Source organism: Carlito syrichta, unplaced genomic scaffold, assembly GCF_000164805.1.
Source record: "Carlito syrichta isolate Samal-C Ts95f unplaced genomic scaffold, Tarsius_syrichta-2.0.1 Scaffold308277, whole genome shotgun sequence".
Classification (NCBI taxonomy): domain Eukaryota; kingdom Metazoa; phylum Chordata; class Mammalia; order Primates; family Tarsiidae; genus Carlito; species Carlito syrichta.
In genome coordinates, this window is record NW_007252373.1 from 87,198 (window position 1) to 99,276 (window position 12,079).

General features: G+C 36.8%; 1 protein-coding gene across 1 annotated transcript in view; it reads left to right on the forward strand.

Annotated features, from left to right (window-relative positions):
* Positions 1-42: 42 nt before the first annotated feature.
* RELN (reelin) overlaps positions 43-12,079 on the forward strand; it is a 534,724-nt gene continuing 522,687 nt past the window's right edge. The window contains exon 1 of the mRNA XM_008065395.1: positions 43-268. Coding sequence (XP_008063586.1) covers positions 43-268 — 226 coding nt within the window. The remainder of the gene's footprint in view (positions 269-12,079) is intronic.

Sequence of the window (12,079 nt, forward strand, 5' to 3'; positions counted from 1 at the left end):
CGAGCTCCGCGCGCGGCGCGCGGCGGCGGCGGCGGCGGCGGCATGGAGCGCAGTTGCTGGGCCCCGCGGACTTTCCTCCTGGCGCTGTTGCTGGGGGCGACGCTGAGGGCGCGCGCGGCGGTGGGCTATTACCCACGCTTCTCGCCCTTCTTTTTCCTGTGCACCCACCATGGGGAGCTGGAAGGGGATGGGGAGCATGGCGAGGTGCTCATTTCCCTGCACATTGCGGGCAACCCCACCTACTACGTGCCGGGACAAGAATACCATGGTAGGTACCACCACATCTCCACGCTCGCCGCTGCCCCGGGGCGCCCGCGAGCGCAGCTTCCTATCTCTTTCCTTCTTCCAAGGGGCCATTGAAACAAGAACGGTGCCAACCCTACCCCAGCGTTGCGCTCTTGCTGTCCAGGGAGCGAGAACAAAGTTAGTGGAGAAGGGAGTCTCGAGTTGGGATTTATTCTCCACACCGCCCCCCATCCCTGCTCCCCCGACGAATCCCCTAGTATCCAGCCAGTGCTTGTGCTAAAAGCCTGAGAATTCTTGGGGGTCGGTGGCTTTATCCTCCTCTCCCCCCGTTCATGCAGCTGGCACGTTGAGTGAACCTGCGCGTCTTGTTTCTTTAACCTTAGTGCTTGGATTTCCAGACCTTTGTCCTGCTTCGGGTTCCTCCGATGGGTCCCCGGGGAACACTGGGGCTGTCGCTGGGCTTTACGGACTGGCTGGTGACAGATTGAGGCGCCCAGGTCGGTGGCTGCCCCACGCCGCCGCCCGCCGCAAAGTTCCCGCTGCTCACCAGCCAAGAGTCCCTCTCCTTTCATTGAGTGACACACAGCCCTCCTGAAACGCAGCGGCTGCTTCCAGCTTGCTATTCTTTTAAAAGTGTCATTGAAAATGTCAGTAATTGATGGTTTTTCTGAGTCCTCTCTTACTTTTAACACGGTACTTGTTGTTAGAAATTACCTTTGTGATGTTTATTAATGACTCTTTTATCTGCACAGCATTAATTTCCAGGTAGAGACTGGAAACCTTTTATAAATTTAAAGGTACTTTGTTTTTTAAGGAATCTTATGCAGTCCTTCACAAAATTAAACATTGCTGAAGTAAAATTTAGCTCCCAGAAATACAATTTTATGTAGTGCATGTATTTTTAATTTTTCAAGCTAGTAAATTGTGTATGTGGAAAAATAAAAGAAATATTGTCTATTTTCTGTCTTTTTGCTGGGACTTCTGAACATTTTTCTTCTATGGTGCTTTTAAGCAGTATCAGGCACTACTTAATTAGAATTTCAACGCAAAAATGTTTATATCCATCCAAATAGTTTCTATTGTCTAATAAGCTCATATTACAGTTTCTATCTCTAATCGACTAACAATTATTGGCATGGCAGGAGATAATCTGTGGGGCCTGGCATTTAAGACAGACAAGTACATAAAAAAAATTTCTATGTTTTTATAAACCTTTCCAGCTGTTTAAAAATATTTAGCCTAAATAAGTGTTTTCTATGTGTTTTAAACAGTACTTTTACAACTTTCTTATGGAATGGTGGCAGCCTTTTCTACAAAGCAGGCATTTAATTTGGTGGGATATCAGGATTCATTTTGGAAGATTAATATTCTGTAACTAGCCTCTTTTAAAATAAAATTGGTTACTGCACTCTCTTCCCAAGAAAAATATGGTGCTTTCTGAGGTTATGAGAATCTTTAGGTGGAAGGTCCAACCAATATGATGGCAACCCAGAGATCCAATGCAGAGACTGATTGAGCCAGTCCCTCGGTGTGACTCTTAGCAAAGGTACCGTTATTAGCTTTAAGTGAGAGTGGTAGGTAAGTGAACCAAGGCTGGTCTAAAGGGTATGATTGTCAGGTTGTGACGGAAGACCGTGTGATGATACAAAGCCTTATTTTTTTCATTTTTGCTTTTTACATCCTTTGTAAGGTGCCACCCATAAAGCACAAATAAAAACATCATAATATCATAGACCTTTTGCTTTTGTTGTAAAGTTAGTAAATGCAAGTCAACCTAAGACTGGCCATAATCACAAATAAGTCCAAAGAGGAATGGATGACATACAGTAAAAATAACGTGCTATACTTCAAATTGGACATTGGTGAGGAAAGCCTCAATTTCCACCTCTTTTCCAACCTCCAGAAGAGATAGACAATTTTATTAAGTAGGTTATGGAAGGTCAAAGTATTATAAGATTTGAGAATTATGTCAGATTTTAAATTTATGTTATCTGTTTTATCAGACATTAAGATTTTGGAACTAGATGTAGCTAATAAGTCCTCTCATTAAGAGTTTTCCCTGTAAAATGTTCTACAGGTAGAAAAAAAGTTTAATGATGCTTATATATGTCTCTTTTCCCTTTTGATTTTCTGAAATTAATTTAAATAATTGTGTATCATCTGTAAGAACTGACCTGCCAATGAGAAAATTTAACCTCATATGCTTTTATGGTTGGCTTATTTTGATACATGACCAAATGAGAAGGTCATTTGACAAGAATTCTACTTAAATGAAATATGTAAAATGTTAGCTTAAGATTTTATTTCTGTTCTTTGAGATCTTTGAAATGTAGCAGGGTATGTCAGGAAAAACCAGTCCTATCTGTGATTTACATTGAACTCAGCATTTGGATGAACAGTGTTTGGGTGTAAGCTGATGGTTGACTTTTTCTCTTTTTGCCTAAAAAACACATTGAGATAGAGGTGGTATATACAGTGGCGCCTAACAGAATATGACTGTGGATCAGTCAGCTGCTTTCTGAGACTTGGGCTAGTGACAGAACTCAGAATGTGAAATCAGGAGGCATTCGTCAGTCTAGAATATATGTGATTTCTTTTTTTAAAAAAAGGCTATTTTAAAAAGTATAATAAAAGCAGTTCAAAATTAGGGTCTCTCAGTGTGTTGTATTTAAAGATTTCCTTTGAAATTCTTTGACAAAAATAGAGTCCCAGAGAATTTTAAGCTTGCAAGTCTAACAGGGTTGTCACAGATTTTTAACATTAAATAGTATATCCATTTACAGTACTGGCAACTCTATAAATAGTACATGGTAATACCTAATGGGTTCTCATCTCTCAGTTAAATGTTGTCATTCAGTATCTCTGTTCTCATCTTCTTATATCTTTGAAACTCCATTGTCTATGACTCTCTTGAGATGGTATTGTTAGTCACAATGAATTATGATATCTTTCCATAAGCACACCACAGTGTAGAAGCTCAGGAAAAAGAGGTCTCATATATATCATGTTGAATTAGAAAGGTCTCAAGATTAGAACTTTTTCTCCCCCTAGAATTCCCTCCTCGTCCTAACATATGGACAATTTCTCTCTAATGTGGCTTCCAGGCTCCAAACCTGTTTTTTGTTTGTGAAAGTTGCAAATGATGGGAAAATAGGAAATAGGAACCCACAAGGTCCAGTTGAGTAGTCATTTCTCTTTTCTAGTCATGCTTGGCAATTCACTGCACCTTCTCCCAGGGACAAGGGCAGTATTGTGAAACAGGTGACTGTTGACTTGAGGTCTGTACTCTTCCTCTTCCACAATAATTCTTCTTCCTTATTCCCAACCATCAGTTACCTACCTATCATTTTTGTTTGAATCTCCTCCTCCTGCTCCCTCAGTCAATTTATAGTGAATGTGATTTTTCAGTATTAAATTCTCTCATATTTTTGCTTACAACTGTAGAAACGGTCTTTCCTCTTCTTGCTTAAAATAATGTTGGCATCACTGAGCAGCCAGATAATGCATTTTGAGACAGAAAGACTTTTAGATATCCCTGAAATCATGCCAGTAAGGACCCAACCACTCACAAGATTGGTTTTACTCAGTTGCTTTCAGAAAGGAGAGGTCAGCCATTAGAAAAAACATTGTACAGGAAAGCCTAGCATAGGTAAATGAGTCTGTCCAGGATACTTGAGCTTTGGTGAGACAACCTGAATTTCTAAATGGACTAGGATATCTGTTATTACAGTGGCATAATGTGGGGGAAGCATTCTGTTAACAGTGAGAAATATGCTTTAAAATATCCAATGAGGGAAGAAATATCTGTCTTGAGTAGAAGTGAATTGGTGATATAGCATGATGCTTTAAAAGGGGGGGGGATTTCATTGCATTTTGTAAATCCATAATCACTATTGGTTTTTTCATGCTACATTCCCACTCTGTTGTGTTTAAAATCGTGTAGTGGGGTAGGCAGGAAAATCATTTTCCTACTGTTAAAACTAAATATTTGCATTAAAGATAGAACAAGGATAAAGTATTGAGGGTACTTTGTTCTAACAATTGCCAGTATTCCTATTAATGATACATTCTGAAATCAACTGGTTGTTATTTAAAAATCATTGTTCAAAGAAGAGCAATGTAATGACCTTTCACATGCAGAAATGATATCTGTATCAGACATAAATTTTAGAAATATGTTTCAGATTTAATTCCTTTCAAAAGAATGATTTTATTATTTGAATTAAAGGAATTTGCTATTGCTAACATAACTGTGTTGTTCAGGTGTGAGGTTATTTATTCTTTACATGTCTCAGATTCTGGGATCAGTGTATTTTCAACTCTCAGAACCATTTGTCAAATGCAATTTATACGTGAACTGCAGCTGTGTCCTGCTTAAATATGACTATGAAAATTGGGCATTTTAAAGCATTTTGTTCTACTTGTCACATATTTCATCTTATACTCTACAATTTATTTTAAACATATTTTACTGATGTGGTTCCTGTTGTTTCATAAATCATATAAATATTGCTTCATGTAATTTATATTGCCTGTGAGTTTCAAATCGAGTTTTAAACTAAAAAAAATTAGGTCTTTAGAATCATAATTCAAAACATGTCATTTAGGCAGAAATTATTACTTCATTCACAGCAATACATTACTAGGAATTATTTAATTATATTTTCATCCAATTCTTTTGAGTTTTTATTTTAAACCATTATTTTTATTGTCATTAAAATGTTAGAGAATAAAATGTGAAAGTTGCATCATAATCATATGAGCATATTTTTACAGAACTGTTTTATTTCAATAAATTTTACTTTTTATCTTTTAAAAAGAGAATTATAGATATTTTAATAAGATTTTATTCCAAAAGAAAATATCTAAAATCAATCTTTGATTTCTTTTTTTCTCCTCTTGGAAATTGGTCAACTTTATAGAATGTGCTAGAAGTCTTATGCCATCAATTATTTAGGAGAGGTTGCATATTAAGCCATAATTGTTTTTCTGATTATTTCAAATGCTAGTTTGAAACTTATTAACTGTGTCTTTGATCTTCGCAAACAGTTGCTGATGCAGTGACCCTTTTATTTCAAATACCTTTACATTTGAAAAGTATAAATAAATTGAATGACCAGTTCTTTTTGAACATTTGCATTTTAAAAGAGTTTTATATATACTCACACAAAAATATAAAGATCTTTATGTCACATAGAAATAGGAAAAATTGATATAACTCTACACTTAGGAAGAGAAGAAAGGTGGAGTGCAGTAGGATGGAATGGACAAGTTCAAGTAGTAGTGGTTTAGCCTATGTCTGAGTAATGAAATGACACACATAAAAAGGGGAAATGTTTTAATTTAAATATTTTAGTTTCAAAAAACATGTGGTACAAAGGTACCTGCATAATGAACATTTGTATACCTAACCCTGAATTGTACCCCACATCTTTAAAATTTAAAAAAAAAAAAATGCAGTGATTAATCCTCCCCCTCCACTAGATTTTAGAGTCATTTAAAAAATGACCAAACTTGTATCATTTTAATCTCACAACTTTAAGCAAAGTTGTAAAAGCACAATTTCAGGAAGTCAGGATTGAATTTTCAAATGTGCAGATCCCATAATGACTGTTCAAACACATGAATGGTGTACTTTTAAAAAAATTCTTGGCGCTCAGGATAGTCTGCATGAAGTTATCTCACTTTGGTGTCGGTTTTCACCATAGTCACCTGCTATGCCCATCTCACTGGAGGCAGAGCTTCTGAAGGGTTGAATGCCATGCCAATGTTTTTGACCAATTTTTAAAATGTCTGCTTCTGTATTCCCTGTAGAACTCAACTGTAGCAAATGGATTTGAGGGCGTGTATGTGTGTGGGGGATCAGTACAAATGTACAAATGTTGATTTGTGGTATAAGGCAGCCCTATCATGCAAAAACAAAACAAAACAACAAATCTAAGGTAATTATATGGCATAGAATACCACAAAGAGATAGTTTTAGGAATTCTGAGTTTCCAGAGAAACCTTTAAAACCCAGGTTATCCTTTAATGTTGAACGAGCTTTTCTTAGAAAAATAAAACTTCATGTTGAAAACAAAATAACATTTTATTATAGCTGGGTGCAGTGGTGTATGCCTGTAATCTCAGCTAACTGGGAGACTGAGGCAGAAGGATCACTTGAGCCCAGGAGTTTGAGACCACCTGGGCCATATAGACCCAGTTTCAGAGAAAAAAAAAAAAATTGATTAAAGGACTTTTTTAAATGACAGGAAAGGTAACGAATGTTTTCCAGATAGTATTTATCATTGATGTATATTGGTGCCCACAAACCAGGTGACCTGAGAAGCAGTGATACCGGTTTACCAGTGAGTGGTACACTCCCCTCAAAATTTTCTCTGCCTTTTCCCTCTCCTTCCATTTGTATTTACACCCCCTTTTCCCCCTTGTCCTGCCTTTCCTCCTACATCTTCTCATTGTCTTCCCTCATTGCTCCCTCCCATTCCGTGTCACGGTTCTTGTTTTCTCTCTCTCCTTCCTTTCTCTTTCCTGCTTCACAGCTTTGTTCCTTTTCTCTTTTTATTCTTTCCCATTTTCCTTCTCCTGTTCAGGTTTCCTCAGTCACCATTTCTACTCCATTTTTATTTTCTAACTGTCTAAAATATGAAAAAATCAGTGCATTTACATCAGTTATTATATTCATTGGCTATTTGCAATAATAGAAGTAATTGACTTGTATATTACTACGTTAAAAATAAGTTTTATCTTTCCACAACATCTTATGCATTTGCCCTTTTAAAAAATTATGGGTTAATTATTTCTAATAGAAAAGTTGTTCTCCCTCCTACACTGTAAAATCTCTCAGCAGAACCTTAAAGCCTGTAGTTGTTTAGTTCTGAGTTAGCTGCTTTCCTTGATGTCAGTTATGTGGTTAAATTGCAGAATTTGAAGTTTGTGCACAGAAATACCATGTAGAAATGTTGTAGAAATTAGAAAACTGCACACTGAATTAGTATGAATCCAAAAGGTGACTCCGTTTAGAGATATCTTGAATGTTTGAGTGCTTTGGGATGTTTCTAGTGTATTAATGAAGGCCTGTTTTCATCATCACCTCGATCACCTCAAGTTATTCCATTGACTTGTTGGTCATATTAGCAAAGCTCATAATTGCAGTTGTGTATCTACCAAGATAGCAATTCCACCTTTTTAGATAGCTGACACTTAACAGACCAAAAAGGGGGACCTGTGGTAAGGCTAAGAATACTAGGTTGAGAATCAAGAAGAGAAGTGTGTTACTTTGGTATAAGCCCCATAGTTTTTCTTGAACAGAATCTGTTTATTGTTTTGTATCATGTGAGCTCTAATGTCTATTATAGTTCAAAAATTTAAAGATTTCATGACTGGGAGTGCAGACATAATACGCTGAAAAGAGAAGTCCAGAGAGGCACAATGAGTTAATGAAAACAGTATAAGCTCTTGCAACAGATAGACCTGTGTAGATATCTTGCTCTGCCACTTACGAGTTGTGCTTCTTCAGCAAGTTACCTATTTCCTCTGACCTCTAATTTCCACATTTCTAATGTAGAAGTAATAATACCCATATTTCAGAATTGCAATTATTTTTTATTTATTTATTTATTTTTTTGAGTTGGTGTCTCACTCTGTAGGCCACTGCAGCCTCGAGCTGCTGGGCTCTGGTGATCCTTCCGCCTCAGCCTTCTGAGTAGCCAGAATTACAGGCATGCACTACCACACCCGGCTGATTTTTTGATTTATTGTAGAGATGAGGTCTCGCCAAGTTGCCTAGGTGGGTCTTGAACCCGCGGGCTCAGGCAATCCACTCACCTCAGCTTCCCAAAGCTCAGGATTACAGGCTGAGCCACTGAACTCGGCTCAGAATTGCAGTTACTAAACAAGATAATGTATATTAAGCATCCGATACATAGTAGATGCTTACTAGATAGTAGTTATTATCATCTGATACAATTATCCAACTTGAGATAAGGATGATATATACAGGTAAGAGATATTCACCCATGCCTGTTCATTATGTGTCTTGTTACTATGTGTCACATTTCAAGGGAAATTCCTGATTAAATCTATTGGGAATATTTCAAGGGAAATTCCTGATTAAATCTATTGTGAAGGGTCACAAGAATAGAAAACAATCAATGCAGTACCAAATATATAGATCAGAAAGTGCTTCCCAGCTCTCCAAAATATATGCCTTGCCTACAATTATAATAGACTTAATCAGTATACCTTCAGCCTAACCAAACTTTTGTTAACTTAGCCAATTCTTAAGTCCGTCCTTCCTGTTCCTAAATTGAGTATTTTTCCTTAATTGAGGGTCATAATAACAACCAAAATTTTGTGAGTTTAGATGGTAATTTAAGAGTGATGCCAAGATAAGTAAATATAGACATCAGTTTAATGTATTTTGTTAATTCTATAGTATGTGTGTCTACAACCTTATGTAAAATAATTTTAAAATGCAAATGATTTCAGCCAAATTAGAACTGAGAGAAATTGATTTTGGTAGTAGACTCAGAGTTTACCAGGCCCTCAGGGACTGACTGGAGAAAATAAAGTTCACGAATGCTTAGGTGGTGAACTGAAAGTCTAGTTCACTAACATTAAAAAAAAAAAAATTATCAGGATAAAGGCATTGTCTGACCAGTGCATTCTGTCTGTCTGCTGTAGCAAAGTTATGGGTGGTCAAATAACTACTAGTACATTGTTTGGAAGCTTGGAGTTAGATGATACTAAGGGCAGATTCCAGAATTTATGAGTTTCTACATCCAACTCATGTCAGTTGGTCTGGTTGACCTCTTCTTCCCTAGACAGTATTGGACCAAGATTACCCTGTTTCCAGACTCCACAATACCTTGCTATGTAGCAGACATTGATTATTGTCTGCCCTAATCACTAGAACTTTCTTACTACTAACTGATTTTGTTCAGATCAACTATTTGTCCAGTTAAAAATACTCACCTCTGTGGCTTCTTTTCCACTCCTTGTAATTCAGTGATATGAGTGGAACTCTATTGGTGGGGGTCTTTGGGAAGGTTCTTGGTGAAATTGATAAAGGGATGTTTTTAAAAGACTCAGTAGGCACCTGCTTTTTATTCTAGTCTTACCTATTTATTCTAGCTAGGAGGTGATACATCCATCTTGTGTCCTCACAGATAATGGCCACATGCTAAGCATGGTGGATCAGAAGTTTAGAGGGAGCTTGGGTCCTTATTTATAGCCTTAGGCAGCTTAACCCTGGAATAATGGTTGGGTTTCTTGTATTTCAAGAAAAATTACTCCTATAAAGTCATGTGTCTGTTACTTGTAGATGAATGTAGTCCTAATTAATTCATATTTCATCTACACACACAAATAACCCAGTTAACATTCACTTTTATGCCAGTCACAGTTCTTGTGTTAAGCTCTGAATTGCTCTGGTCCTCCCGTACAATTACCTTTGGCAACCTTGAGAGAACTAAGATGCTTCCTAAGACCTTTTGTCAATATGTTTTCAAAATATCCCTTAAGGTGTGCTGCTTTTGTAGATGACAAAGATAGTGCATTTTATGCTAACTTTTCTAGTTATGCTTTGATGAGGTAACCTGTACCTGACCTCCAATTTCTGGAGTTTTTAATATACTAACAATTTATGCTTATTAGTTTCCTTCACTGAACTTTACTTCCTGACACTCCTATCTCTCTAAAATGCAGAGTCACCATATGTAAATCCTGTTGACATTTAAAATACTAGATGTGTGACATGGTTGTGAATGTGAGCTCTGCCCCAACCTTAACCTTGTTTGTTATATCAGGCTTAGGCTCTAGGACCAAATCCAAGTTTGTCATTTCTTTTGCTTGTTATATATTGACAGAGGAAACAGATATTGCAGTCTTACCTTCAGGACATGTAATCTTTTAGTTTAGGCCACCTTTGTTGTGAATGTTGAGATATTCTGTGATCATTGTTCCAATTCTTTTCACACTTCCTTTTCTTGCATAAACATTTCCTGCATTCTCATCCTGCAAAGAATGTTATATGTCCAGTGTTCGTGATGGAGAAACATAATAAATTAGTTGGTTCTAAACTCTTTAAAAAGTGGGGTCACTTTCCCATTTCAAGCACTGATATCTGTAAAAAGGTAACCTAAGTTCTTCTGAATAAGTTATGTTATAACAATAATAAACCCTAAAGTCACACTTAATATGTGCCAGGTACTGATCTAAATGCTTTACATATATTAATTCTTGTAATTTTCACAAAAACTTTATGAGGAAGGTACTATTATGCCCCTTTTATGGATGCAGAAATTAAGTCATAGAGAAGGTAACCATTATATGGATGCTGAAATTAAGTCATAGAGAGGTAAGCATTTTACCCAAAATTGCAAAGCTGTTGTGTGAGAGTTCTTAGTTCATCTTGCTCCAGAATTCATACTTTTAACCAGATACATTTACTTTTTTAGGAATGGTTATTTAAAAAAAAGGGAAAATAATAAAAAAGTTATAAAAGTGATTTCAAGAAGGAGAAATCAAGCAAAAGTAAAAGCTAATTATTTTATTATTTGTTATTTAAACTAAAGATTGCAAAATCAAACCAGAAAGCTTATGTTCATGGCAAACAAGCCTGGAATTTCATAGTCCTAAGTCTATAATTATTTGACTAGACCTTGTCTTCTAGGTAAAACACAAAACAAAGATATCATCTAATATACTATTGACCTGAAAAAGTTAACATGCCTTCAAAGTACGATGACAAAAATGCTAGAAAATATTCAAAAATTTATTTTTGACATTTTGATAGCATAATTTTTGTTAACATTTTAAAGTCAGTAGGATATTTGCTCTCTGACTCACTAATAGAAATTAAGTAGGACCTGAATACAAGAGGAGAATTAAAAATTTAGGTGGAGAAGGACATTTTAAAACATATTTGTTGAAGTTTATCTATTAGTAATGTATCCCTTTCTTTAGGAAGTTACGTTAAGTGTTATCAGTCTGCAAGTACAGCCTGTGAAATTGAATGATGTGGCACACAGTGCAAGTCCTTGGTGACAACTCAGAGCCCTCTGCAGTCTGACCTACTCACTACTCAAAGTTCTTCTCTTACAGTGATGTCAAAACCAATGGGATAACATTTGTTTTGTGTTTGCCTTTGTGGAGTTATTTTTCATACATGGATCAGATCTTTAAAAATCACTTTCTGTTGAGCTCACTTGAATGAGAAAAACCAATTGTTAAGCATCCTTTTGGGCCCTTGCCTCAAAATAATTTACCTTTGGAGGTGCCATGGAGGACAGAGCTCAGTTCTAGACTTCATGGTAACCAGGCGAGGAGTGAAGCATGAGAGGTGGCAAGGCTGTCAGTGTCTTGTGACAAGAAGCAGGGTCTGTTCTTGCTTCATACTCTATTAGTACACAAATGTTTCCTGACTTGTCACCATTAAAGTTTATTCCAAAGTTTGACATCAGATCTGAATTGAGATCCACTAACCCCTAGTAGACCTTAAATCAGAGGTTGGTGGACAGATTCAGGTTGAGAGCTTCCTATTCAGAACCTGCAGATTCTTAGAGGGCCTGAAGGTAGGCTCATGCTTTCACTGGGAGAAAAATCATTGCCTCATTGGAATGGTACCCTTTATAAAACGTCACTAAAACATGTAGAGAAGTTCTCCATATGAATGTTTTCTTAGTCCTGATAAACCAGATCATTTCTCCCTTTAGCATTCTCCGAGGAGCTGGGCTAAGTTGCGGCTCTAATGGGCAAATCTGTGAACCTCGAGGGTAGATGGTATAGGAAGCCATGAGACTGCTTACCTAGTGATCTCACCAGATGCAGATAT